Source organism: Nyctereutes procyonoides, unplaced genomic scaffold (genome assembly GCF_905146905.1).
Source record: "Nyctereutes procyonoides isolate TBG_1078 unplaced genomic scaffold, NYPRO_anot_genome, whole genome shotgun sequence".
In the NCBI taxonomy this organism is placed as follows: domain Eukaryota; kingdom Metazoa; phylum Chordata; class Mammalia; order Carnivora; family Canidae; genus Nyctereutes; species Nyctereutes procyonoides.
The window spans coordinates 34,480,888-34,504,729 of NW_026575122.1; the positions used below are offsets into that span (position 1 = coordinate 34,480,888).

Sequence of the window (23,842 nt, forward strand, 5' to 3'; positions counted from 1 at the left end):
ATATATTTGCAGTTTTAGACCTGCTCAGAGACTGTTTAGTTTAGTTTCTATTACCTACCAGTTTGGGGGAGAGACTTTCCAAGTAGTCCAACTGGTTCAGGGGTCTACTGTGATCCAATCAGTTCTAGCCACAGGGCAAATTGACTAGTTGTAGATATGGATCCTGAGAGTCAACTTCTATGATTAGAAGTACTTCCTATGGAAATAGATTAAATCTGCCAAGTAGACACTGTACGTATCCACTTCTACCTCCCATATAATAGAACGTATTTATTTAAAAGGAATAAGTATAGATTGTTAAATGAATATAACATTAAAGACTATTTTTAAGTGGCTCTTTTGTGTACTCAAACTACAGGGCCCATCTTAATAAGTGGATTATATTAAGACACAGTTCAGAATATCTAGACTATTACTCTCTGGTAGAAAAATAAGGAAAGCCATGTATGTAATCTTAATTATTCAGTAGCCACATTTTTTAAAAAAAGGAACAGGGAAGTAAAATAATTTTTATTACCCTATATCCAAAATATCCTTTTACCTTATCAAAATAAATTCATGGAATATTTTAAGTTTTTTTATACTCAAAATCCACAGTGTATTACATACCTGTAGCATGTTTCAGTGCAGACATTAAATTTTAATCAGAAATATTTAGATTTAGATATTCATAAAATTTACAACTGAAGGTGTAGATTCATATGTGTAAAGTTTTCCAAATATGTACCTGGGTGGCTCAGTTGGTTGAGCATCTGACTCTTGATCTGAGCTCTGGTGGTGGTCTCAGGGTTGTGAGATTGAGCTCTACATGAGGCTTCAAGCTCAGCCAGAATCTGCTTGAGATTCTCTCCCTCTCCGTCTCCCTCTGCCCCTCCCCCAGTTTACATGAGCACCCTCCATAAATAAATAAATAAATAAATAGATAGATAGATAGATAGATAGATAGATAGATAGATAGATAAATAACATCTTTTAAAAATTTTTCCAGTCACTGAATCTTACTGATTTTAAACAAATTAAGTAAAATTAAAATTTTAGTGCTTTAGTCATGCTAGCCACATTTTGAGTGATCTGTAGCGATTGGTGTCTAATAGCTCACGTATTGGCTAGCACAGATTAGATAGACACCTTTATTTTATAGAGAAACATGAAACTCTGAATAGATTAAGTGATTTGACTAGAATCACAAAGTGTGTTAATAGTTGGGACAAGACACTGAGCCTCTGATTCATCACATCTGCCCTTACCTCACCATGCTGTTCCTTCACCACTGTGCTATTTTATGTCTGGCTCAGGGACCATTTATAGGCCTGCCCTGGGAAACAACACATATTTATAGAGTTTGGGCTGATTACCATCTTAATCAGATTGAGGTTTCTGCATCACTTTAATTCAGGCAAGAAAATGAAAGATGCCCAAATCATGACAAAACCCAGCTCCTCCAAAAGGGAGTTAAGATTTTAGAGATTCCACACCAAGATTATAAGCACACACTGTTTTTGCAAAGTGCTTTTATAGAAATGTTTGAAATTTGCCTGCCATGGAATGTTTGAGTATAGCAGGGGAGTGTCTGTTCTCCAGCCCTAAGAGTAAATATTAGGAGAATAAAGAAAGTCCACTAAAGGCAATTGGCAGTTGCTGTTTGGTTGTGACAACTGGCTTGGAGACATTTATTTTCCTCAGAACGACTCGATTCATTGAAATGACATAGAAAGAGCCATTTCCAAAGAGCTCTCTTGAGTCTAAAGACCAGTATTCCTGGTCCAGATGTGAGACCATATGACTCACGGTCAACCCGGCAGAAAAAATACTGCAGCTGTATGTGCTTTGTACCACTGATAAAAGAACTAGGGGAGTCTAGATTTTCTAATGTTTCTGTCTTAAATTTGTTGTACAACCTTGAACAAACCACTTCATTGCTCTAGGCCTTTTTTCCATTTATGAAATTGGTGGGACTGGAGCAGGTGGTCTTCAGTATTCCTTCCAGATCTAAACTATTGTGATTCTAATGGCATGGCTCTAGGTTCTTTTGATTTCTTAGCCAGGAGGTAAATGCTGGAAGCACAGGAGGAAAGAAAAGAAGGCTTTGTGCCCTGGGCATTCATACCTCTAATTCTGGCAAGACTGAGGTTTGACACACACATTAAAGAAAACAAAAACAATCTAACTGGGCGATAATGCTGGTAATTAGATTAGTTGGATTAGAAGACTGGATGCATGCTTCTTGTGAATATTCCTCAGAGGGCTCATGGTTTATGAGTCAGTGCTTTTCTCCCCAAGAATCTCTAATAGGTACATTATCCCAACTCCTTTGTAGTGAATTCCCACAATGTAGTTATCTACCTTAGGCCAACTAAGGAAGCACACAGGCATTTCTACATATAGCTGCGAAATGGAGAGTAGTGTCAAGTGTGTGCATGAAGAAATGTTATAGTACGTTTTGTGCAATTTCATCTAATTCCATAAAGCTAATGGTGACTGCTCTTAGAGACTCCCTCTGCATCTAAGATTTATGCAGAATAACATGTCAAATTCTTTCAGATAATAAACCAGAACAATTTCTTGAATGAAGCAGGGGATGGAGAAGAGAAAGCATGCCAGACCCAGCAAGTCCCAAGGATATTTTTAACCTACACAGGTTCAGCCAAGTCTCAAATGTATCATTTCTGGGACTCCAGAGGTGTTATATCACATAATATCTATTTTATATACTCCTATATTATCTATTTTAAATTTAGGTGTGGTTTTAGAATGTGCATACTTTCATTATTGGTCTTTGGAAGCAGTCCTATTCCTAGTTATGTTTAAAATGCTTTTAGTAGTTTTTATATCTTTTATTTAATCATTTAGTTGAATCATTAACTTGCTCATAGTGCTTTAAAATCTCTTAGGAAGTTTACAGCTTTTAAACAAATCTTCAATGGTGGTGGCGTGGTAGCTGGTCAAGAATTATCAATGCATAATCCTTGATTCAGATAGCATTCTAAAATGATACATGTTACATAGGACTTGAGAACATACTTTCCCAGTAGTCTTAGCTAGAGTTCCTGAAATTAACCCAGAAAATGTAAGATGGAAGCTACCAAGAAAGAAAATAAGAAATTGAGAGTCTGGAGTTTAGGAAAACCCAGATTTTCCCTTTCAAAACAAGGAGTATATTTCTTTTTGTATGTATATGCAGGTGAATTGAACCTTAAATTATATTTACTTAAAGAATTTGAGAGGTACTTACTTCACTTCTTTGGCCTCCTGTGTGGCTTTATCAACTTTTCCTAATTCTTCACATTCTTCCGCTAGTAGAGAACATTATTTGTATCTTACATTCTTCTGATAAATGTTGAGAGTTGATATTTATACAGAACCATTTGAGCTTAAAATGGTCTGTGAAAGCTAAGGAATAGTGACAATAATGCCTGTTATTAAGGTAAAGGGAAAAATTACATTTGGGAAACATACAGCCTTCAATCACTCATTTCCTAGTCATAATCTTGAGTCAAGAAGCAGATCTATCATTTCACAAATGAAATACTGAGTTTCCTGTATTTCATTCTCTTTGCAAATCATTGACTATATTCAGTTAAAAAGAAAATACAAAACTGCTTGATGATCTAGTCAAAACGGCCTTCTCTCACAGGCAGACAGGTCAAAACTGGCTGATACTTAATTAAGAAAATTTTTTTTTGGCCTCAGATCTATCTTTATTAAGTCTAACAATTTTAAAAACCTAACATGTAACTCTTGAAGCAAATTACTGAAACGATAGAACTCTGAATTGATTATAGTTTCTTCCAAGGAAATTTGGCAAGAATAAATAGCAAATGAAATAAAATTTACAAGATGTTTAGAAATGTGTTTTTTCAGCAGTATAGTAGCACAGAAGTTCAGATCAGCTATCCGTGAAGTCTTCATAATTTTAAAAGGGCAAATTTTGGGCTAGGATTAGATTGTGAGATTTCCAGGATTTAGCTGTAAGAAATTGTAAGTTCAGACTTGAGAATTTTGCTGGAAAAAGTTGATTTCTTCCGCTGTTGGATTAGGTATATGAAAATGGGGGAACCATGGGTGGCTGAAAGAGAGTCACCATAGCTAAATAAGAACTTGAATACAGAATGCAAACAGAGTTCACCTGAAAATAGAGATAAACAGAAGTGGTGGCGGTAAGCATCCCAGAGTGCCGTGGTTTAAAAAATAAACCTATAAACAAAGTCTTTTCTACTTTAACCACAAAAAGGAAAAAAAAAAAGAAAGAAAGAAAAATTAAAAACCCCTTCTTACTTAAGGCACCAAGACTGCAGAAACTAAAGGAGTACTTTAGTTCAGAATAAGGGAATTTGATTTGGTTCTTCTATGCCAGAAGATCTGAGGGGAGGATAGGCAAGCACATTTATAAAGTGAAGATAGAGTTTGAAGAAACTATCATCTAGAATCTGCTGCAGAAAACTTTGCACAGTTGCAATGGAATGAACTAATTGGTGAGGGCTGTCCTACCGTATAAATACTCTTCAAACAGTATTTACAATATGTGCTGTATCCCATATCCCAGGAAATCTACCCCTTGCTGACAGGGCTATCTAAAAGGGAATTATCACTCCCTAAATGGAAGGAGACTTGGAGAGTGATTCAGCCCCAAAGGAAAGACTGACATTTTGGAAAGAGACCTGTGAATGATGCAAATGTGAACTTACATGTGCTTCAGATAAGCACTGATTAAACAAAACAAAGAATCCATTCTGAACATACTTTGGAAACACAGTCTTTGAGAACTTGCTTGATGAGTTGAGTGAAATGGCCTAATTGAACTAATTCCCATTTGGGGGTTTGTTTATTCTACTTTTCTGAAGCCAGAGCCAACACTCCTGAAAGTTTTGAATGACATTTAGTGCTTCCAGGAATTGGGGCTTACCAATCTGTAGATAAACCACTTTCCTTTTTGGCTGTGTTATATTAATTAAAACTGTTCTGTTAAATGAATAGAAGATTCCCCCCCCCTTGTATAATTTAGGATAAATTAGTTGGCCTTCCCCCATAGAGCTATTCTGCTGGTAAGAAGGGAAATCAAGTTTAGTGGTTTCATTCATTTTACATGGCATCAGTTATTCCTTATGATTATAATATTTTTATTACAGCTGGAGTTATTTTAAATTACTTAGGTTGTTATAAGCCAAAACAATTCTAGCTATCCCCAGTCTTGTTTTTCTCATTTGTTACATTGTAGCAGAGTTTTAAAAAAAGTCAGAGCTTCCACTTAAAAGATCTTTATAGGAGAAAACATAAGTTAAAATATACAAAGTATATGAACTTATTTTAAGTAATTATTTTAAATAATCACTAATTTAATAAATACAAAAATCCATTCTAATACACCAAGGAGATTTTTCCCAATAATCTAAACCTTTATTGGCTCAGAGTCATTTATAACAGGTTGGCAAACTATAGCCTGTAGGCCAGATCCAATCCACTGCCTGATTTTATATGGCCAGCTAGGTGAGATTGGTTTTTCCAGATGAAAATTTGCAGCCTGTTTGATAATAGAGAATACTTTGAAACCCAACTACATAAAATGTTGACCCAAAATAAAGAATTTCATTCTTATTGGTAGACCTCTATTACAAAAGATTAAATTTGGTTATTATGCAAAAAACATTTTATTCAGTTATTATTACATTTTAATTCTGTAATAAAAGTTTTATAGAAATTGCTTTCTTGGGATCCCTGGGTGGCGCAGTGGTTTGGCGCCTGCCTTTGGCCCAGGGCGCGATCCTGGAGACCCGGGATCAAATCCCACATCGGGCTCCCAGTGCATGGAGCCTGCTTCTCCCTCTGCCTATGTCTCTGCCTCTCTCTCTCTCTCTCTCTCTCTCTCTCTCTCTCTGTGACTATCATAAATAAATAAAAAATTAAAAATTAAAAAAAATTGCTTTCTTTGTATAAATGTACCTACTAATATCCTTTATTTCTGCCACTTGGCATGCAAAGCCTAAAATAGTATCTAGCCCTTTACAGAAAGCTTAGACCCCTGACAAGAGTATTTTTTCTCATTCATTTTTTTATGCACTTACGTACCTGTTGAACAAATAGTTTCTGAGCAACTTTCACATGCTGGACACTGTTCTAGGCCATGTTAAAAAAAAAAAACTGCCTTCATATAACTTACCTTCAAATATGTACGTTCAATATCTCCTCACAGCTACCTTGTCCTATTTTATTCCCATTCTACAGAGAGGTTCTGAGAATTTATGCAGCTTGTTTGGAGTTTCTCAGCCAGAATCAAACCCAGTTATACTGACTACAGATTTGAGCTTCAAACCAATGGGCAGGACTCCATGCTTGGTTTAATGCTCTGCTGTCACCATCTTGTAATTATTCATTTTGAACAATAAATACATTATTTTGTGTTTGGCCCCACAAATTATGTAAGCTGGTCCTGCTACTAAAGCAAAAAGTGCTTTTCCCTCAGACCACATTCTTGCCAGGGCTGTTTGTTTTTTAAATATCCACATGAATTAAATCTATGAAGAAGGCTTGAAGTATTAGGCACTTTGGAAAAATAAGCTATTTTTAATGCATTGTTTCATATTCCAGTATTCTAGTTCACCAAAAGACTGCAAGTCCTTGAGGGGCGCTCTCCTACAATAATATTTACATATATATATATATATATATATATAACTCCCTCTGTGCCTAAAGCTTTTCTAAGAACACTGTGAGTAAAGTGAACAAACTTTGTCAAGATTTGGTAAGATTGGGCTCTGTCTTAATTTACTTCCATGGAAGAGCAACATTCTTTACTGTCAATACTTTGCTCAGGTCTTTATTCATTTGCAAATTTTGAAGCAGATGTTGAATATGTATTAAACAAAACACAAGAACTGACCTGTTCTGATATAAGGAAATTCTTTGTTCAGCAGTGACTGAAACATTGATGTCTCTTTTTTTTTTTTTTACATTGATGTTTTTGAAGAAGGGGGTTCCAAGTTGACTTTATTTACAATAGATGCTTTATCTTCTCTTCTTTCCATTTCTTGCAGCCTAGTCATTGTTGGATAAGCGTGATGGTGGAACAGTTGTCAGTCAGCTTGACTGATCTTCTGGACAAGTTTTCAAATATTTCTGAAGGCCTGAGTAATTATTCTATCATAGACAAACTTGTGAAAATTGTGGATGATCTTGTGGAGTGCACAGAAGGATACTCATTTGAGGTAACTTTGTATTCTTTGGGATGGCTTTTTACTACTCTTCTCTAAGACCTATGCCAGTTGATGGCAGGGGTGGTGGTGTCTTTGTGAAATTTTTAATTTAAAAATTTTTAACTAAAATATTTTTAAGGTGAGCACAGAAAATAGGTGGCTAGTTACACTGCAATGCTGAGATATACATTAAGGCTTAGATGTTGTCATTTAACATAAAAATATAATTTATTCTCACTACAACGTTTAGAAAAATACCCTTTATTTCATAAATGAAGTCCTTATAACGTTCCTTTTAGGTTACAAGTGTTCATTTACCTTTAAATGGAAAATAGTCTATAATGAACACTTAGACTTAACCTCTTATCCACAGTAATCATGTCACAACAATGAGGTGCATTTTAACATCTCCAGGTCATTTGATGATCTTGTTGTCACCAACTTCAGATTGTGGGCATGGCAGTGCTTCAGGGTCTAAGCATATTGATAAGGTATAGAGATTAAGAATGAGGTGTTAGAGTTCAAATCCTGATTTCTGTCACCAATTACCTTTGTGAACTTAACCTTTGTGTGGTCACTTTCTTTATGCCTAAAACGAGGACAATGACAGGATCCATCTCATGGAGTTGACATTAGATGATTTGTGATTAGTGCCTTAGTACCACATCTGACAAAATAAATTCTAATAAATATATTTATTATTTTAGAACACTGCATCTATAACAAGATAGGTCTTGGCATAGTCTAATCATGGCACTTTGACAAAACCCAGGTGGTATTTCCCATTGTTTTGGAGAGTGAGTTAATATGTATAAAGCACTTAGAGTAGTACATAGCAAGTGCTACGTAGGTGTTATTATTCTCTACTTTTCTTTATAGGTAATCATGCATGTATGAATTCCTAAAATATAGTTCTGGTTTGCTTTCTTGGGAAATATCTAGAAATTAATCATATTCTTTATTCTTTTAAAACTTGGTTCTTTTACTTAGCATTATGTTTATAACATACATCTATTTTAATACATACAGCTGAAACTAAGTTTTTCCTGCTTATAGAGTTGATTTAATATATCAATATTAAGCCACTCTTCTGTTGTTTGGTGTAATGTTTATATAACACCGCTGCTAAGAACTTTCTTATACATCTCCTGGTGCATATGTGTAAGAACTTCTCTAGAGTATTCAACCTAAAGGGGGAATTTCTGGGTTACAAAATGGGCACATGTCCAACCTTACGAATTGATACCAAATGTGCTGATTTATATCATTTCTACCAGTATATAAGAGTCCTCTTTTTGCCATATTCTTGCCAGTATTTAGTATCATCAGACTTTTTAACTTTGGGCTATTTGGAGCATATGTTACAGAGGGTTGTTTTTTGTTTTGTTTTGTTTTGTTTTTTAATGAGGAATAATTATTTTAATGAGCATATCTAAAGAACAGTGTTTAATTTGTTGTTAACATTGTTTTGATGTTATGTTCACTTTACTCACCCCTGCCACCACTTCATTCCTTTATCTGGAGTCAAGCCTCACACTGAACTGGGTGGGATCACATCTTGCAGTACCAGTTTGAATTATGTGTGTCAAAACAGTTATTTAAAAGTGTTAATTTTACTTGACTCTTTGGGGGACATACTTATAGTCTACTACCTTGACATCAGTTAAATCTATAAAGTATCTGAAAAATATAATCCTGTTTTCTTCTAGAATGTAAAAAAAGCACCTAAGAGCCCAGAACTCAGGCTTTTTACTCCTGAAGAATTCTTTAGAATTTTTAATAGATCCATCGATGCCTTTAAGGACTTGGAGACGGTGGCATCTAAAAGTAGTGAATGTGTGGTTTCTTCAACCTTAAGTCCTGAAAAAGGTAAGATATAAGCTTTTCTAATTTAAATGTCAAAAACAAGCTTGATTCTTGGCTGTATAGATAAGAATCTACCTCTGACTCAAATATATGTGTAGTTAGAGAAAGATTGTACGTGTATATGTCTAATAAAAAGATGTATATCAATGGCATGAAAGAGGTGATTGGTTGCTCTGTTGGTTTTCTTTTTTTTTTTTTTTTTTGATCTGTTGGTTTTCAAACCAAAGCAACACTCACTATTTTCAAATACAAGAATTGTGTGTGGGTAAACAATATGGGAGATAGTCTCTCATAATTTTTATCTGATATTTGCTAGAATTGTGTAGTGTATGTTATTCTTCACCTCCAGTCTTCTTAATATCCCCTTTCCAAATCTTTTTCCTTAAGATCTACCTCTGAGTCATGAATTCTGATCTTCATTGGTTACTCTGTATTGAGACCTTTTTCCTACAGGGTCCCTGTAGTACAAAGTCTACTTCCATTGCCTTTTTTTTTTTTTTTTGACTAATTACCAACAATTCATGTTACTTATATTTATTAACATATATAGGCATATGAATCTTTGCTCTACAAGGTGATTGTGACGAATTTCTTAATAAAAATAGAACAGGACCCACTATGAAATAAATAGGATCTGAATGATCAGAATTTGGGAAGCAGACCTTGAAAGTACTCTGGTATTGCACTTCAACCTTTTGCACACTCTGTGATTTATGTAAATCACCATGCAACACTGACACATTATTGCTTTCTATTTAGATTCCAGAGTCAGTGTCACAAAACCATTTATGTTACCCCCTGTTGCAGCCAGCTCCCTTAGGAATGACAGCAGTAGCAGTAATAGTAAGTACATACATCTGATTTAATGCATGCATGGCTCCAATTAGCATCTATGGGAGTATTGCATGGGCTTTACAGGAGATTTCTGCAATTATTACTATTAATACTGTTCTGTTACTGTCCTTCCTGTTAGTCTTCCTGAGAATTAAATATTAGCTTTGTATATAAATTATGATCACTAAATTCTACTCCTGAAATCAATATTATACTATATGTTAACCAACTAGAATTTAAATAAAAATTTGGGGGTGCCTGGGTGGCTTAGTTGGTTAAGCATCTGACTCTTGGTTTCGGCTTAGGTTGTGATCTCAGGGTTGTGAGATTGAGCCCCACATTGGGCTCCACATTCAGCAGAGTCTGCTTGAGATTCTCTCCCCCTTTTCCTCTGCCTCTCTTGCTTGTGCATGCTTACTATCTCTCTCTTGTTTTAAAATAAATCTTAAAAAAATGGGGGAGGTGGAATAAATAAATAAATATTAGCCTTGTAGAAGTGGGTTTCCCTAAAACTCAAGATGATCTTTAGAGAATTGGGCCAAAATCTGCTAAGATTATTTTTAAATAAGTTATGTAATTACTTTTAGAAATATGGTTTAAGCTTTATTCATTGTCAATTTATTATATTTTATGTGGAATTTGCCTGATAAAAATGGAATTTTAAAATTGAAAATACAAATGCTGGTTTTATAGAATTCCAAGGATATTTTCAGTTTTGTGTATATGAGTATTTACTATTATGTGTTTGTACATTTGATGATTTGTTACTTTACTATAGAATTGTGTTAGAGGAGAATATGCTTCTCCTGAAATTTCTGTCCTCTTTGACAATAGCCCAATTTCCTGGACGTCTCATGTCCTCCTTTCAAATACAGGCAAGATCATTAAAAAAAGGTCATTGAGTTTTACTAAATATTCTGATTTTCTAGTGTCATGGAAGCTGTAGAAGTAAAAAAATTCATCCTATGATCTTACTTAAGAAAGTCATCCCTTAGGACTTAGTGAGACACTGTCCTGTGTTCAGGGATGTAGATGACCTACCTGTAAGGAGTAATCAGTTTAGTACAAATCCATAAGAGCAAATCTGCAGTTCAGAAGCTTTTTAAAAACCTCAAACATCCATTTGTTTTGGAATTTTTGCCATCACAACCTGACCTGATCTCAACTGAGATAAGGCTATTTATTTAGACTTTTTCCTTCTAAAAGTAAATACTTGTAGATTTCACTACAGAAATATTGTATTTGATTACAGCATGCTACCTAGACCTCACTGAGGATATTATATACAATATCTGAAACAGAACCTTCTAAAATCTGAAATTCTGAATTACATAACATCAGATCTGAATAGTTTTAAAAACGGACTGTGTGTTAGCCATTAAGGTCTTTCTTTACTAACTACTGATTTTATTACTCGTTTCAGAGATGCAGCTTTTGACGTCTTAGTTTGTGTGTCATTTATTTCTAATCTTTATTATTTCCTTCCTTTTACTATATTTGTTTAGCTTAGTTGTAGTTGAGGTTCTTAAGGTAGAAAAATTTAATTAGTGATTTAAACCATTCTAATTTTCTGATATAAGCACTTAAAAATTATAAGTGTTCTTGAAAGCAGCTTTAGTTGCATCCTACACACTTTGATATGTTGTTTCTTTTATTTCTTTTAAAATATTTTTTAATCCTCCATGTGATTTCTTCTTTGATTCATGGGTAATATAAAAGTGGGTTACTTAATGTCTAAAATATGTGCTTTTTGTAGACTTTAAAGATTTTATTTATTTATTCATGAGAGAAGAGAGAGAGAGAGAGAGAGAGAGAGAGAGAGAGGCAGACACACAGGCAGAGGGAGAAGCAGGCTCCATGCAAGGAGCCGGATGTGGGACTCTATCCGGGAACTCCAGGATCACGCCCTAACCCAAAGGCAGATACATAATTGCTGAGCCACCGGGGCATCCCGCTTTTTCTAGATATCTTAATGGTTTTTAAATTCTACTGTGTTTTGTCTTCAGTATTGCAGGTGCTTTTTACTAGATATGGAATTCTGGGTTCATAGATTTTTTTTTCAGTCCTTTGAAGATTTCACTCCATTGTCTTCCTGCTTTTGTTTCTGACAAAGCAACCAGAGTTTATATATTGTTTGTTCTAATATGTTCCCCAAAGTTTGGGGAAAATTTGTCTGTAACTTTTTCAAGTATTTTTTCTTCATTTTCTCTCCAAGAGGAATCACACATAGTATATTTAATTACACACATACCAGTCACACACATATTAGGTAGTTCAATATTGTCTCACAGATCATGGAGGTTTTGTTCAGTTTTTTTTTTCCCCTCCCCAATTTCTCTGTTCACCAAAATGTGTAATTTTTACTTATCTGTTTTCAAATTTCTTGGCTCTTCTGCCATCTGTAAGCTGCTGAACTTTTCATCCGGTGCATTTTTATTTTTTTATTGCAGCGTATGGTTCATAGCAAAATTGAGGTAAAGGTGCAGAGATTTCCCGCACAAACCCTTCCGCCACCCATACGCATATCTATTATCAGCATCCCCCACAGAGAGGGACCATACGCATATCTATTATCAGCATCCCCCACAGAGAGGGACCTTTATTAAAATTGATAAACCTTCATGGATACATCATAGCCATCCAAAGTGCATATTTTACATAGGGTTCACTCTTGGTGTTGTACATTCTTGTGTTTGGGTTTAATGCATTTTTTCATTTCTAAGTTTGTACTTTGTATTCTAGAATTTGCATTTAATTCATTTTATATTTTCCTGCTGAGATTTTCCATCTGCATGTTCAATATGATATTTTCTTTTTTGGCCCCTGGATATACAGTCAACCTTTGAACAAGGGTTTAAACCATGTGGGTCCTCTTATACACAGATTTTTACAGTACTGTAAATGTATTTTGCTTATGATTTTCTGAACATTTCCTTTAGATCATTTTAAGAATATAGTATATAATAGATATAACATATAAAATATGTGCTAATTGTTATTGGTAAGGCTTCCAGTTAGCAGTGGGCTATTAGTAGTTTTAGAGGAGTCAATAGTTATATGTACATTTCAACTCTGCAGGGGAGTTGGTGCCCTAACCCCTGCATTGTTCAAGCTCTAACTGTAGTTCTAAAGTTCTTGTCTCTTAACATGTAGGTCATTTCAGGGTTGGTGTATATTGACTACTTTTTCCCTTGATTATGGGTCTCATTTCCCTTTAAAATGGCCAGTAATTTTTGAATATATACTGGATATTATTGTTACTATGTTTATGAGAATGCAAATTTTGTAGGATTTCTTTAGACATTTCTTGAGTCTAGTTCAGATAGTCGTTCAGTTACTGGCAGGTTATTTTCCTTCCCAGTCTTGTTTTTAAGCTTTCTCAGAGGAAAGGGGGAGAATAGGCTTCATTTCTAAGGCATGGAATTTCTGATATTTCAGAAATCTTCCCCTTCTTGCTTGTCAGAACTCCTTTGTCTCTGAATTACTGCCAAGGTCATAGCTTCCTAGGTATTGTTTATTGCCAGGTTTTGTGAAGTCTCTCCCTGTCTGTGTACAGCTTATATTTAACCAATGACTTGAGATTCCTCCAGGGATTTCTTTTTTTCCCCCCTCCAGGGATTTCTGATGCTCCTTTTCTGCACAGCTCTTTTCCTACCGATAATCCTGCCCCACAGACTCCACCCACATCTACATCCCGGAATTTTAGTCTCTGATTCCCTATCTCCATGAGACCACTGAACCTTACTTGGGTTCTAGCTCCCATACCTCCTAGCCAGAAAGTAAAGACAATCAAGGGCCTCACCATGTATGTTTTTACTCTCTTAGGGATTACATTATTGAACTACTTTTTGGCTAATGTATGAAAATAACTGCCTCAAATAATTTGTCTAGTGTAATAATTACCTAGGTTGGGAAGGCTAATCTGCTATTATCATGGTTTCAAAACAAAAGTCTACTTACCTCAAAAGACTACAGAATATAAACTCTTGTTTCTTTTGTAGTCTTGTAGTCTTTTGAGGTAAGTAGACTTTTTTAAATTACAAAAGGATTTTTTTTATTACAAAAGGAATGGTTAGCCTTCTTTATTCTTTGTTTTGCTTTCTTTTTTTCTTCTTTGTAAAAAATATGGATATTGAATAATTTGCAGCTTTTTGTCAAGAGACCTCACTCATCAAAATGGCACTCAGATACCCATCCACAAAGATTGGCTTTTGTAGAGCTTGCATTCTTATAAGAGCAACAGTCCTAGTACTTTATCATATATATCATATATATTACAATATGTATTATAATAGAAGTATGTAAATGTTTTTAGTTGTAGCATAAAGGAGGTAAGACTTTTGGGGGAATATGACCAGGGAAATTTGAAGTGACCATGCTAGTTTGCAGAGATAAGATCCAAAAAGTGGCCATACTAGCTGGAGGACCAATGTATATGAAGGAGTCCTGAGATGTGAGTGTCCTCTCTGAATCTTATATTATCCCATGATTCTCCCTTACAAAACTGTTCAAGTCATCCAAAAGGAATTATATGTTCAAGGTAATAGTCATTTCCTTTGTACCAAGCTAAAAGGATGTTTAAGATCCTTGTAGAAAGTATTTAAATGATACAGAAGAAATCCTTGCTTTGACATTACGGTATACATCTTCTAAAAAGATAGTCTTTCAGTAGACTGCCTGGGGTTATATCCCAGTGTTAACCCGTGGATGAGTTAATCTCTCTGGATTTGTCAGTCTAATGAAGGATGATAATACCTCCTCAATAGAGCTTCTGTGAGTTTTAAACATGTTAACACACATGAACTTGGAGCCATGCCTATGTATGTGTTCATCATTATTAGAACATTTAGGTATACCATGGTTGTGGGTCAGTAATTGTGGCAAGCCTACAATAAGCTTTGAATCTCAAAGAGGAGTACTAAGTTGTAGGTTTTCTAAGCACCAAGCAGTCCATGCTCATCAGCATGGTGATGCACATAAGCAAAACCATGTGAAAAAAATAGTTTAGCAAAATCATAGTACAGTTTTTCAAGTTCTGTATTTGAGCAGATGTTGGGTGTAAGTCAAACCAAACAAGTCAGTTCCCATGAATTTTGGACAGTGGACCATTCTCATAATAATGAGATACAGTTATAACAACAACCCAGGGATTTGGGATTACCCAAATCCTGGCCAGATGAGCTCCCTCACCCTACACGTTTTCTGGGACGATCTTTACACAGAAGCAAAGCCTTGTTACTAGTTTGGACTTCGGTTCCAAATACCCACCACATAAACCTTGAGGCACATAGGTTAAATCTCAGTGATCCCATTAGATAACAGCAGTAGAAACTCTTTAAGAGTCATACCACGGAAGCATGAGCAACCCTTTGCTGATAACATCCTTTTTCTCTCTCTGCAAGAGAGATGGAAGTTTCAGTGGAGAAAACTAAAGGCTTATCTATTAAACTCTTAATGTTAATAAGAAATAACAAAAGCAAGGTAACATTGACCTCTTCAAGGAGGTGAAGCTCAGTTCCTCTGATCCCGCTCCCCTCCCAGTCTTTACCAGGCCCCTCCCTCCAGCAGGTGGACTGGTGCTGTGTGTGAGTCAGATTCTAGGGCTTTGGGGCCTTAGTCCTGTGGGTGGAACTTTTAAAGTGGTTTAAAAAAAAAAAATCACAGTACTCTGGAAGAGTGAAGCGAGTTCTCTTTAAATAGGTCTCGTCCAACATGGATTTGTTTGGAACCCCTTCTTTAGGGGCTGTCCTACCTGAGAAAGCTTGTGAGCAGGAATCCCAGAATTGGGAATTACTGTCTAGTAAGGCGCTTCTACTTTTACTAGTGGTCCTGATCTTTCCTGTCGTCTGAGTGGCTCAAGTCAAGATTTGGTATTTGCAAAGAACAGCAAGAATAGAGTGTTTGGCTGCCTTTATTCCAGGGCATCTGGCTACCCAAACATGTAATAGACTGTTCTATAGCACCATCCTAGCTCATTAGTTTTCCACTGGAGTCTGGGGACAAAAACATCAGTAGCTTCCTTTGTTCTCTCTGTATACCTTCATTAGGGGACCCCTCCAGGAGGTCACCTGGTCAGATAGATGCTGTGGGCCATAGCAGAGTGGTCATCAAGGAGGAGTCAAACTTGTTACTGGAATTCAACCGCAAATAGCCAAATTATGTACAGACAGCGATATTAAAATTCCTAAAATGTCAAGAATTGCTTATAATTCTGAATCCATTTTTCTGAGAGAGAACACTTTGATAAATGGTAGTTAAATCCCAGACTGGTACACACAATCTTAAATAACCCTTGAAATAGCTCTGTTATTATAATAGTGCCACTTTAGTTACCTCATTTTGTAACTCTAGCTTATTTTGATGAAAGAATTCATGTTGAATTCTACTTTAAAATGCCTAAGACTTATTTCCCACGAAGCTATAGGATGGGGAGTGGGCCAGATGATATGCTAGTCTAGTCTCAAGGAAGTGATTCATGGTTCTATGAATGGAAGGACCCCACTTGCCTACCCAGTCCTCCTTTCAGAAGTGTAAGGGGCACTCATGACTCACCCTCCCTCCCAACACACACACCAGCTTCCTGTTAGAGCCCTTTGGAAACAGCAATCCTAGAATTAATGAATTTCTGGCTCCCATTTTTATAAATGGTGGGGAAATGGGCAATTTCTGTTCTCCCTGCAGTAGATAAGATTTGTTTCTTGCCTCTCAGGTTAAATCTGTAAGTTCATTTTCTCCTTATAAATGTTTATACACATACAGTGGTTTGGTTCTTTTACATTATGTACCTAGGTACTTAATATGTTAAATAGGTGACTGTAGGCTGACACGGTAACCCAAATATTGCGAAACCGTCACTTTACCTTGGGTTAGTTTACATTTTGATCCTATACTTGCTGAAAGTGTATAATTTCTAAATGTATTCCATCATCAACAGAAAACTGAAGATTTTCAGTTCTTTTCATACAAGTAGGCATATGTGTCATTGTCTCTAACAATCAATCAAGTTGTTCCTTGTAAGGAGACAGAGTAAAGGAAAAAAAAAAAGGAGACAGAGAAAAGAGACCCTTGTTGTAGATGTGTTTTGGTGAATTCATAAATCATTCTGCTGCTCACAGAAAAGCCAAGCAGGATAAAAAGGTGTCCCAAGTTATTCTCACATGTTTTCTCTCTCACTCTCTCACTGTTACTTAGAGTAAGCAATGAGAAGACATTGGTGCTTTTAGCCATTCTTTAGTGTTCTGTGGTCTCAGGATTTCCAACACAAAAGGTCTGAAATATGAAACCTTTAGTCTTTAGCACAGTCCTGGCATCCAGTAAATGTATACTGCAGATATGATGAGGAAACGCCATGACTCTGAGTATGGGGTACCTAAAAATACTCTAACCACAAAGTACATTTAATAACTTAATACTTGCAGCAAGCCAAACAGCTTAATGCATACTGACCTTGATCCTGGTTGCAAAATGTCCTTTTTAAAATTTCTTGGCAAGGTGTGAAGAGTGAGAAGGCAAAAAGGTTCTAGAAGATAAAGTCATAGAAGATGGATTTGCTTGCTAGCATAAATCATTTTTAGGAATATGTTGTCTGTGTTCCATATGTGTCAACATCAACCAAGTCAGATGTCCTTCTGTGGGTCTCATTTTTCAACTTCATGTGTTTTGGAGATGACATGGACTTGTGTTGCTGACCCAGAACAATACTCAGCAGAAAAATCTATGTTTCAGATATTTTAAATAGAGCTAGGTCATGAGTACGGAAACAGTTGGGGACAACCACAGCATAAAAGCAAAACCTCTAGCATGAATATGCTATGTTCACCACTGTACTGTTTTAATTACAGGGAAGGCCTCAAATTCCATTGGAGACTCCAACTTACAATGGGCAGCCATGGCATTGCCAGCATTCTTTTCTCTTGTAATTGGGTTTGCTTTTGGAGCCTTATACTGGAAGGTAAGGGTTAATATATATGATTAAAAAACTGCCATTTCCTGAGAAAAGATCCTACTTTAACTTAGTCTCCCCAAACTCTAAATCTTAATGTTTTCCCGTTATTCCTTATGCTTAGGAGACAACCCCTCTAACTGAAAATGCACACTTAAGAAATGGGAACTGGTTTTAATTGCCTGAACTAAATATAAAAAGGAAGAAATATACTGCAAGTCATATGATGTGCTTCAAGCCAAATAAAATGCCATTTGTATTATCTGCTATTTTGGATTTCTGTTCTTGTGTTCTCTTCTTACAGAGACCTGGCTAAAATTTTAAAATGTGCTAAATCATTGAGAGTCAACTTTTTGAAATGTCTTTTGAATTCGATTACTATTTAAATATCAGTTTCTTTATTACTTTTTTGTCTCCAACACCCTAAAAATGTTGAGTTGATAATACAGTGCATTTTTCATATTTTTATTGCAAAAGTATTTTACATGCTGGAAACAAAACCTGATATTGGAGTTCTTGACATAAAATATAAAAGTATAAAATATCAAGATCTTAAATATTATACCATTCATTGATATTCTTACAATATATATCCTTGTTCTTTTCCCAGAAGAAACAACCAAATCTCACAAGGACAGTTGAAAATATACAGATTAATGAAGAGGATAATGAAATAAGGTATTCTGTTTTGCTAAATATGTGCATAAGTCAGCTTGACGTCTCCATTTCCCATACCATGCACATGCTTACACATCTTTAAGAAGTTGTTTGCTCTCTGTGGCAGCTCCCAACATATATCAATGGTCTTTATCCACATTTGCTACCTCTCCCACTTCCTACATCTCCACTTACCTGGAAAATACCTTCACAGTGATGTCTTCTTGACCCATCTTAACGTATCCGTAATGGTCACCTCAGCTCCATTTTTTATAAGCAGAATCTTGCTTAGACTCCCAGTCACAGAGCTCTGAAGGCCCATCTGCATATTCTCCTTCACTTCCATGCTACCAGCAGGACATACTGATTCCTCCTCTCTGTGTCTTTCAGCTCTTTGGCAATTGTTACCATCTTCAACCATATCTTTATAATGTCTTGGCTGAGCTTCCACAGAATCTTGCTCTTCCTTCACCCTTCTGAACCATACCCTTGCCACATTCTTCCTTAAACCCCAGTTCATAAGGTTAGTTCCTAGTCAGGATACTTGCAGTGACTTTCTCTCACATCCTTGATATATTTGACTTCATGCTAGTGTTCAGAGTCCTTAACTTTTCTCAACCTATCTAGTATTTTCTCAAAAGCCAAACACAAAATTACCATTCCACCTACTGTAGCTGACACTGATCACGCCTTACCCTACCCCATGCTGCCACAGTACTAATATGTTGATTTACCTCCAGTTATAGTTTTCATTTGGCATTTTACTTTCTCTTCTATCATGCCTTTGAATATATACTATGTGTGTGTGTATACTATATATATATATATATATATATATATATATATATATATATCAAGTACAGGTAGGCATTTTTGGTATGTGTATAGGCATATGTAGAGAGAATTTTTACACTACTTAGAAAGACTATATTGAGGCAGATATTTTATTCTCTTTAGTATTGCTTATGAAGGTAAACTTTCTACTCAATTTTGCCATCTTTTGTATTTATAGAAAAACTACCTTTTATAAGGCCCAGATCACGGTGTGGTGTCTGGGCTTTGTACAGAATCTCTGTCCGAAAGCAATAAGCGTTTTTCTTGTTTTTCAGTATGTTGCAAGAGAAAGAGAGGGAGTTTCAAGAGGTGTAATTGTGGCTTCTATCAACACTGTTACTTTCGTACCTTGGTAAGTTTTTAGAATTCAAGCTGAAAGATTCAACAAGAACTGTACAGTGTCTTAGATGCCAAAAATTAATTAATTAATTTATTATTTTATTTTATTTAGTCATGAGAGACACACAGAGAGAGGTAGAGACATAGGCAGAGGGAGACGCAGCCTCCCTGCAGGGAGCCTCGATCCCAGGACATCAGGATCATGACCTGAGCCAAACGCAGATGCTCAACCACTTAGCCACCCAGGCATCCCAGATGCCAAAATTTAAAAACAAAATTTATTAAGCCAATGGTTAAATTGATATCAGTAGGTTAACTGAAGCTGTTACAGTAAATTAGACATGCACAGTTCAGTTATGTATGTGCTTACATTTTGAGAGGCAAGCAGTGAGCAGTAGTCCTGATTAGTGAGTGGATTCATCTTGTATGGGAGGTATACAAAAAAATTAATAGTGGATTGTTTACTGTTTTGAGGCCAGAGAAAAAATTAGACCAAGGGAATAGAACAAACTAGGGACTAAAATGAAATAATAGAGGAAGAATAAATACAATCAATTTCAATTAGGTGTGACTCTTATAAAATGATAGAAAGTGATCAAAGTATCTTCTAAATCAGGAGAAGAGAGGTGTCAAGGTAAAGTGCCACCTGCCACATGGCTGGTGATAATTTGTGCCTCATCGCAAGCCAAAGCCTAGGACACAGTAAACGTAAACCAGAAACAGATACCTGTTGTGATAGTGTGTGTCTTAGGAGGGCTTATGAGAGAAAGGAGAGGGAGGAACTATTCCCAGGAGACACTAATGCTCCTCTTTCCTCTCCTGTCTACTTCCTCGGGCTGAGCTGTGGGCCCCAGATTAGCGGGTGGGGGCGGAGTCGGGGCAGGCCCCAGAATAGCTCTAACTTGACCCAGCATCAGCTCATGCTCTTCTCATTTCCACTTCTGCTGCTAACTGGCTGCCAGTTTTGTCATGGCCATGGGATCTCAAGCACATTTATTGCAGTAGAACACACAAAAAAAGTCCTCTCATCTCCCTAGGTCTTCAGCTATTTCCCTGCACTTCCTCCTTGTCACAAGATCATTTACTCTCCAGAGTTACGAGGTATATGGTCTGTGGTGAGCTTTGCCTTTTCTTTATAGGTCACTATCCTGTCAGCTTCATTTTTGTCCCAGATTCAGAAATTTACCTCCAGATTGGAACTTCCCCAGGGATGCTGAGTCAGAGAACTTTTAGACTCCTCCAGGAGCTCACTTTGATAGTTGGAAAACATTTTTCAACAGCCCCAAGTAACGTGATATAATAATTATGTCACATATTTTTCTAATACTTTAACCTTGCTCTTACAGGGACTTCATTTGGGCCTTTAATCAGGCCCTTGATCACTATATCCAAAGCATAAATAGCTCTCTTTTTCCTGCTCACTATCTCACCTTCTCTCTAAGCTCATGTTATCTGTCAAATAATGTTAACAAATAGACCTTTCACTCGATACTTTTTATTTTCTGGAGCCGTACTCTGCAAGCTGAAATCATAGGTTTCTAGGAAAAATAGTTTCTCTGCCATTCAACCCCAGCATGAGCCTCACTGTTGCTTCTAAGCCATTTCAGCTCCCTTAAGCTAGACATCCACAAACCACATTTTATATGGTTAATTGAGTCATCAAGTCTCAAGTAATGTCCTCTGTTTGGTTTTGGATTGTATCGCTGGGATGCTGTTTTGGCACATAGGTCTTTAATCATGTGGTTTTTAATTGTGCATTTGTCCTGTGACATTTGGAAAATGGATTATGATGGGAAAACCCAAGGCACCTGTTTAAGAGAAAAAACTGCATTTTAAAGCAACCATAGTCAAGCAACTTATAACTTAGTTATATGTAGTCAGGCAGCAGTCAGGGACCGGTCTGGTTCTTGCTCTATCTCCTTCATGAGCAACTCACTTGTTGCCTATGTGTTGTAGACTCTTGCTAAATGTTTGTTCAATGAGCAACAGAGTGAATAAACCCTGAATGAAAGTTAACCACTGGCAAGGAAGACAGTCCTTCTGAAATAGGTTTTTTTTTTTTTGTTTACAAGATGAAAAAGTTCTAGATACCCTGCTGTAATGCAGAATGTAAAATATTATGTTATTTTAGTTAACATAGTTAACTAAATGCTGTATTGTGTACTTAAACATGTGGTAAGAGGGTACATCTCACATTAAGAGTTCTTACCTCAATAAAATAAATTTTAAAAAATCTTTAAGAAAGTGAAGTAGGGTTTACTTTTAGTGTAGTATATGTGTAATTTGCTGATTTGAGGCAATAGCAAGGGGAAATACAGTCATGGGAAATGACTGTTTTTCTTAAAATGTGAAATGTTTCTCATGTACAATGAATCAAACTAGGTTTTAAAAGAAGTTCTGGATTGTTTAGAAATAACTCTTCACACATTGAGTAGTAGGTGTGAAATGGATAAGGAATCTATGGTGGCATTCTCCTACCTTATTCATCATGTCTGCAAAGCTCTCAAGACTCTGCTCAGATACCACCACTTCCAAAAGGCTGACTCCCCAAATTTTGGTCCCTCTAATTATATTTCATGTTATGTTTCATAGGACATGTAATACTCATGTTATACACATTAATAGGACTTCAGTTACTTTTATAGACATTTTGTGTCCTCTGCTGAACCATAAGTTCTTACAGGGCAGGATTTGTTTCTGAATTTCTTTTTGGAATCCCACTAAACTATATAGCTAATACTTTGTGCATGCAAGTGATGAATGAATATTTGCTGGGGGAAAAAAAAGAAGAGGATGAGAATCTCCTCCGAGAACTGCAATAATGTGAGAATAGAAACTGTGAAAATGTAAGCAAAATAGACATGGAAAGTATAGGAAAAAGGAAGACAAAAGAGCCAGCTTGTCATCATGAATCCATAGACCCCAAAGTCAAAATGTATAGGTGTCATTTGTAATCATTTCCTGAATACTCAGTTGTGTAAAGTCTTTTGCTTGTCCCTATACCAACAGATGTTTAAAATCTTCCCAGAAACTTGAAGTATGATTTGTGGAGAGGATTGTGGTGAAAGAAGAGGTTTAGGAGAACAGAATATGATGTGGTAGGAGAAGAAATTTGCCAAGAAATAAAACAGTACTAAAAAGTCCCAAGACAGAAATATAATGTGCAATTGTTATTATATATTTTAAAAATTAGATATAATTTGGGTTATAGCCATTTTCTTGGTTAATAAGAAAGGGGAAAGTACAGGGAATGATGCAGCTTTATGGCAACAATTACTCCCTAAAGTGGAAGTTTCACCAACTAAAACAAATTAGGACAAATATTGGAATACTAGAATAAAAAATGGAATAGTTCTTCAAATAAAAATAACCTATAATGGAAAATGAAGAGGTGGAAGGTTTGATACTTTAAAAACAAAGAAAGAAAATAGAAGGATTATAAGGTAATGAGCTAGGAACAAAAGAAACTGGCTCTAAGACAAAATATACTAAAGTTGTGTTTGACACCAAACATGAAAATATCTACACAAAAAATTTAATCCAACAAGCTGATGCCAAATATACATAGGTGACATCCCACAAGAATTTTTCATATATTAGCTTGTGTGTAGCAGTTTGAGAAGAAAGAAAAGAATATAGGAAAATTGTGTTCTTTGTTCATTTCCCACAAATGATTCCAACACACTCTACTAAGTACATTGTTGGATGCAGAGCTTAGTATAACCTAGTTGTGTCCTCAAATTGCTTATAGCCTACCAAAGGAAGTAAGATATATGAATATAACCTATTTTTAAAAGGAAACTAGAAGTTTATGAAGTTAAAAAAGCAATAAAAGGAGCTTACAAGGAAAATGCAAAGAGATTGAAGGTAAGATCACTGCATAAGGTTGTACAGGATATGTCCTCAACATAAGTGTGGTATGGATGGACCTCTTTGAACTATACCATGTGCACCCATATACAGTTGCCTTATCGGAAGGGAGAGAGAAATCAGCAATAAGAGAAAGGCTTCATTTCATAGGTGATGGTGGTGGAGTTTATACCGAGCTTGACCTCGGATGATTGATAAAATTTTAATAGTAATAGGGAAGGGGTGATCCAGATACTGCAAATGCCATAAACTGAGTCAGGGAAGCCAGAAGTGCAGGGAGTGTGTTCAAAAGTTCATTTGTACAGTTGGACTC

General features: G+C 36.0%; 1 protein-coding gene across 2 annotated transcripts in view; it reads left to right on the forward strand.

Annotated features, from left to right (window-relative positions):
* Positions 1 to 23,842, forward strand: part of KITLG (KIT ligand) — an 81,916-nt gene that overhangs the window by 53,592 nt on the left and 4,482 nt on the right. Inside the window, exons 4-9 of one of the 2 annotated variants that reach the window (XM_055336566.1) lie at positions 7,029 to 7,199; positions 8,897 to 9,056; positions 9,813 to 9,896; positions 17,729 to 17,838; positions 18,440 to 18,507; positions 19,596 to 19,672. In XM_055336566.1, coding sequence (XP_055192541.1) covers positions 7,029 to 7,199; positions 8,897 to 9,056; positions 9,813 to 9,896; positions 17,729 to 17,838; positions 18,440 to 18,507; positions 19,596 to 19,635 — 633 coding nt within the window. In that variant the 3' untranslated portion in view covers positions 19,636 to 19,672. The remainder of the gene's footprint in view (positions 1 to 7,028; positions 7,200 to 8,896; positions 9,057 to 9,812; positions 9,897 to 17,728; positions 17,839 to 18,439; positions 18,508 to 19,595; positions 19,673 to 23,842) is intronic. The other variant, XM_055336567.1, reaches the window with a different exon arrangement.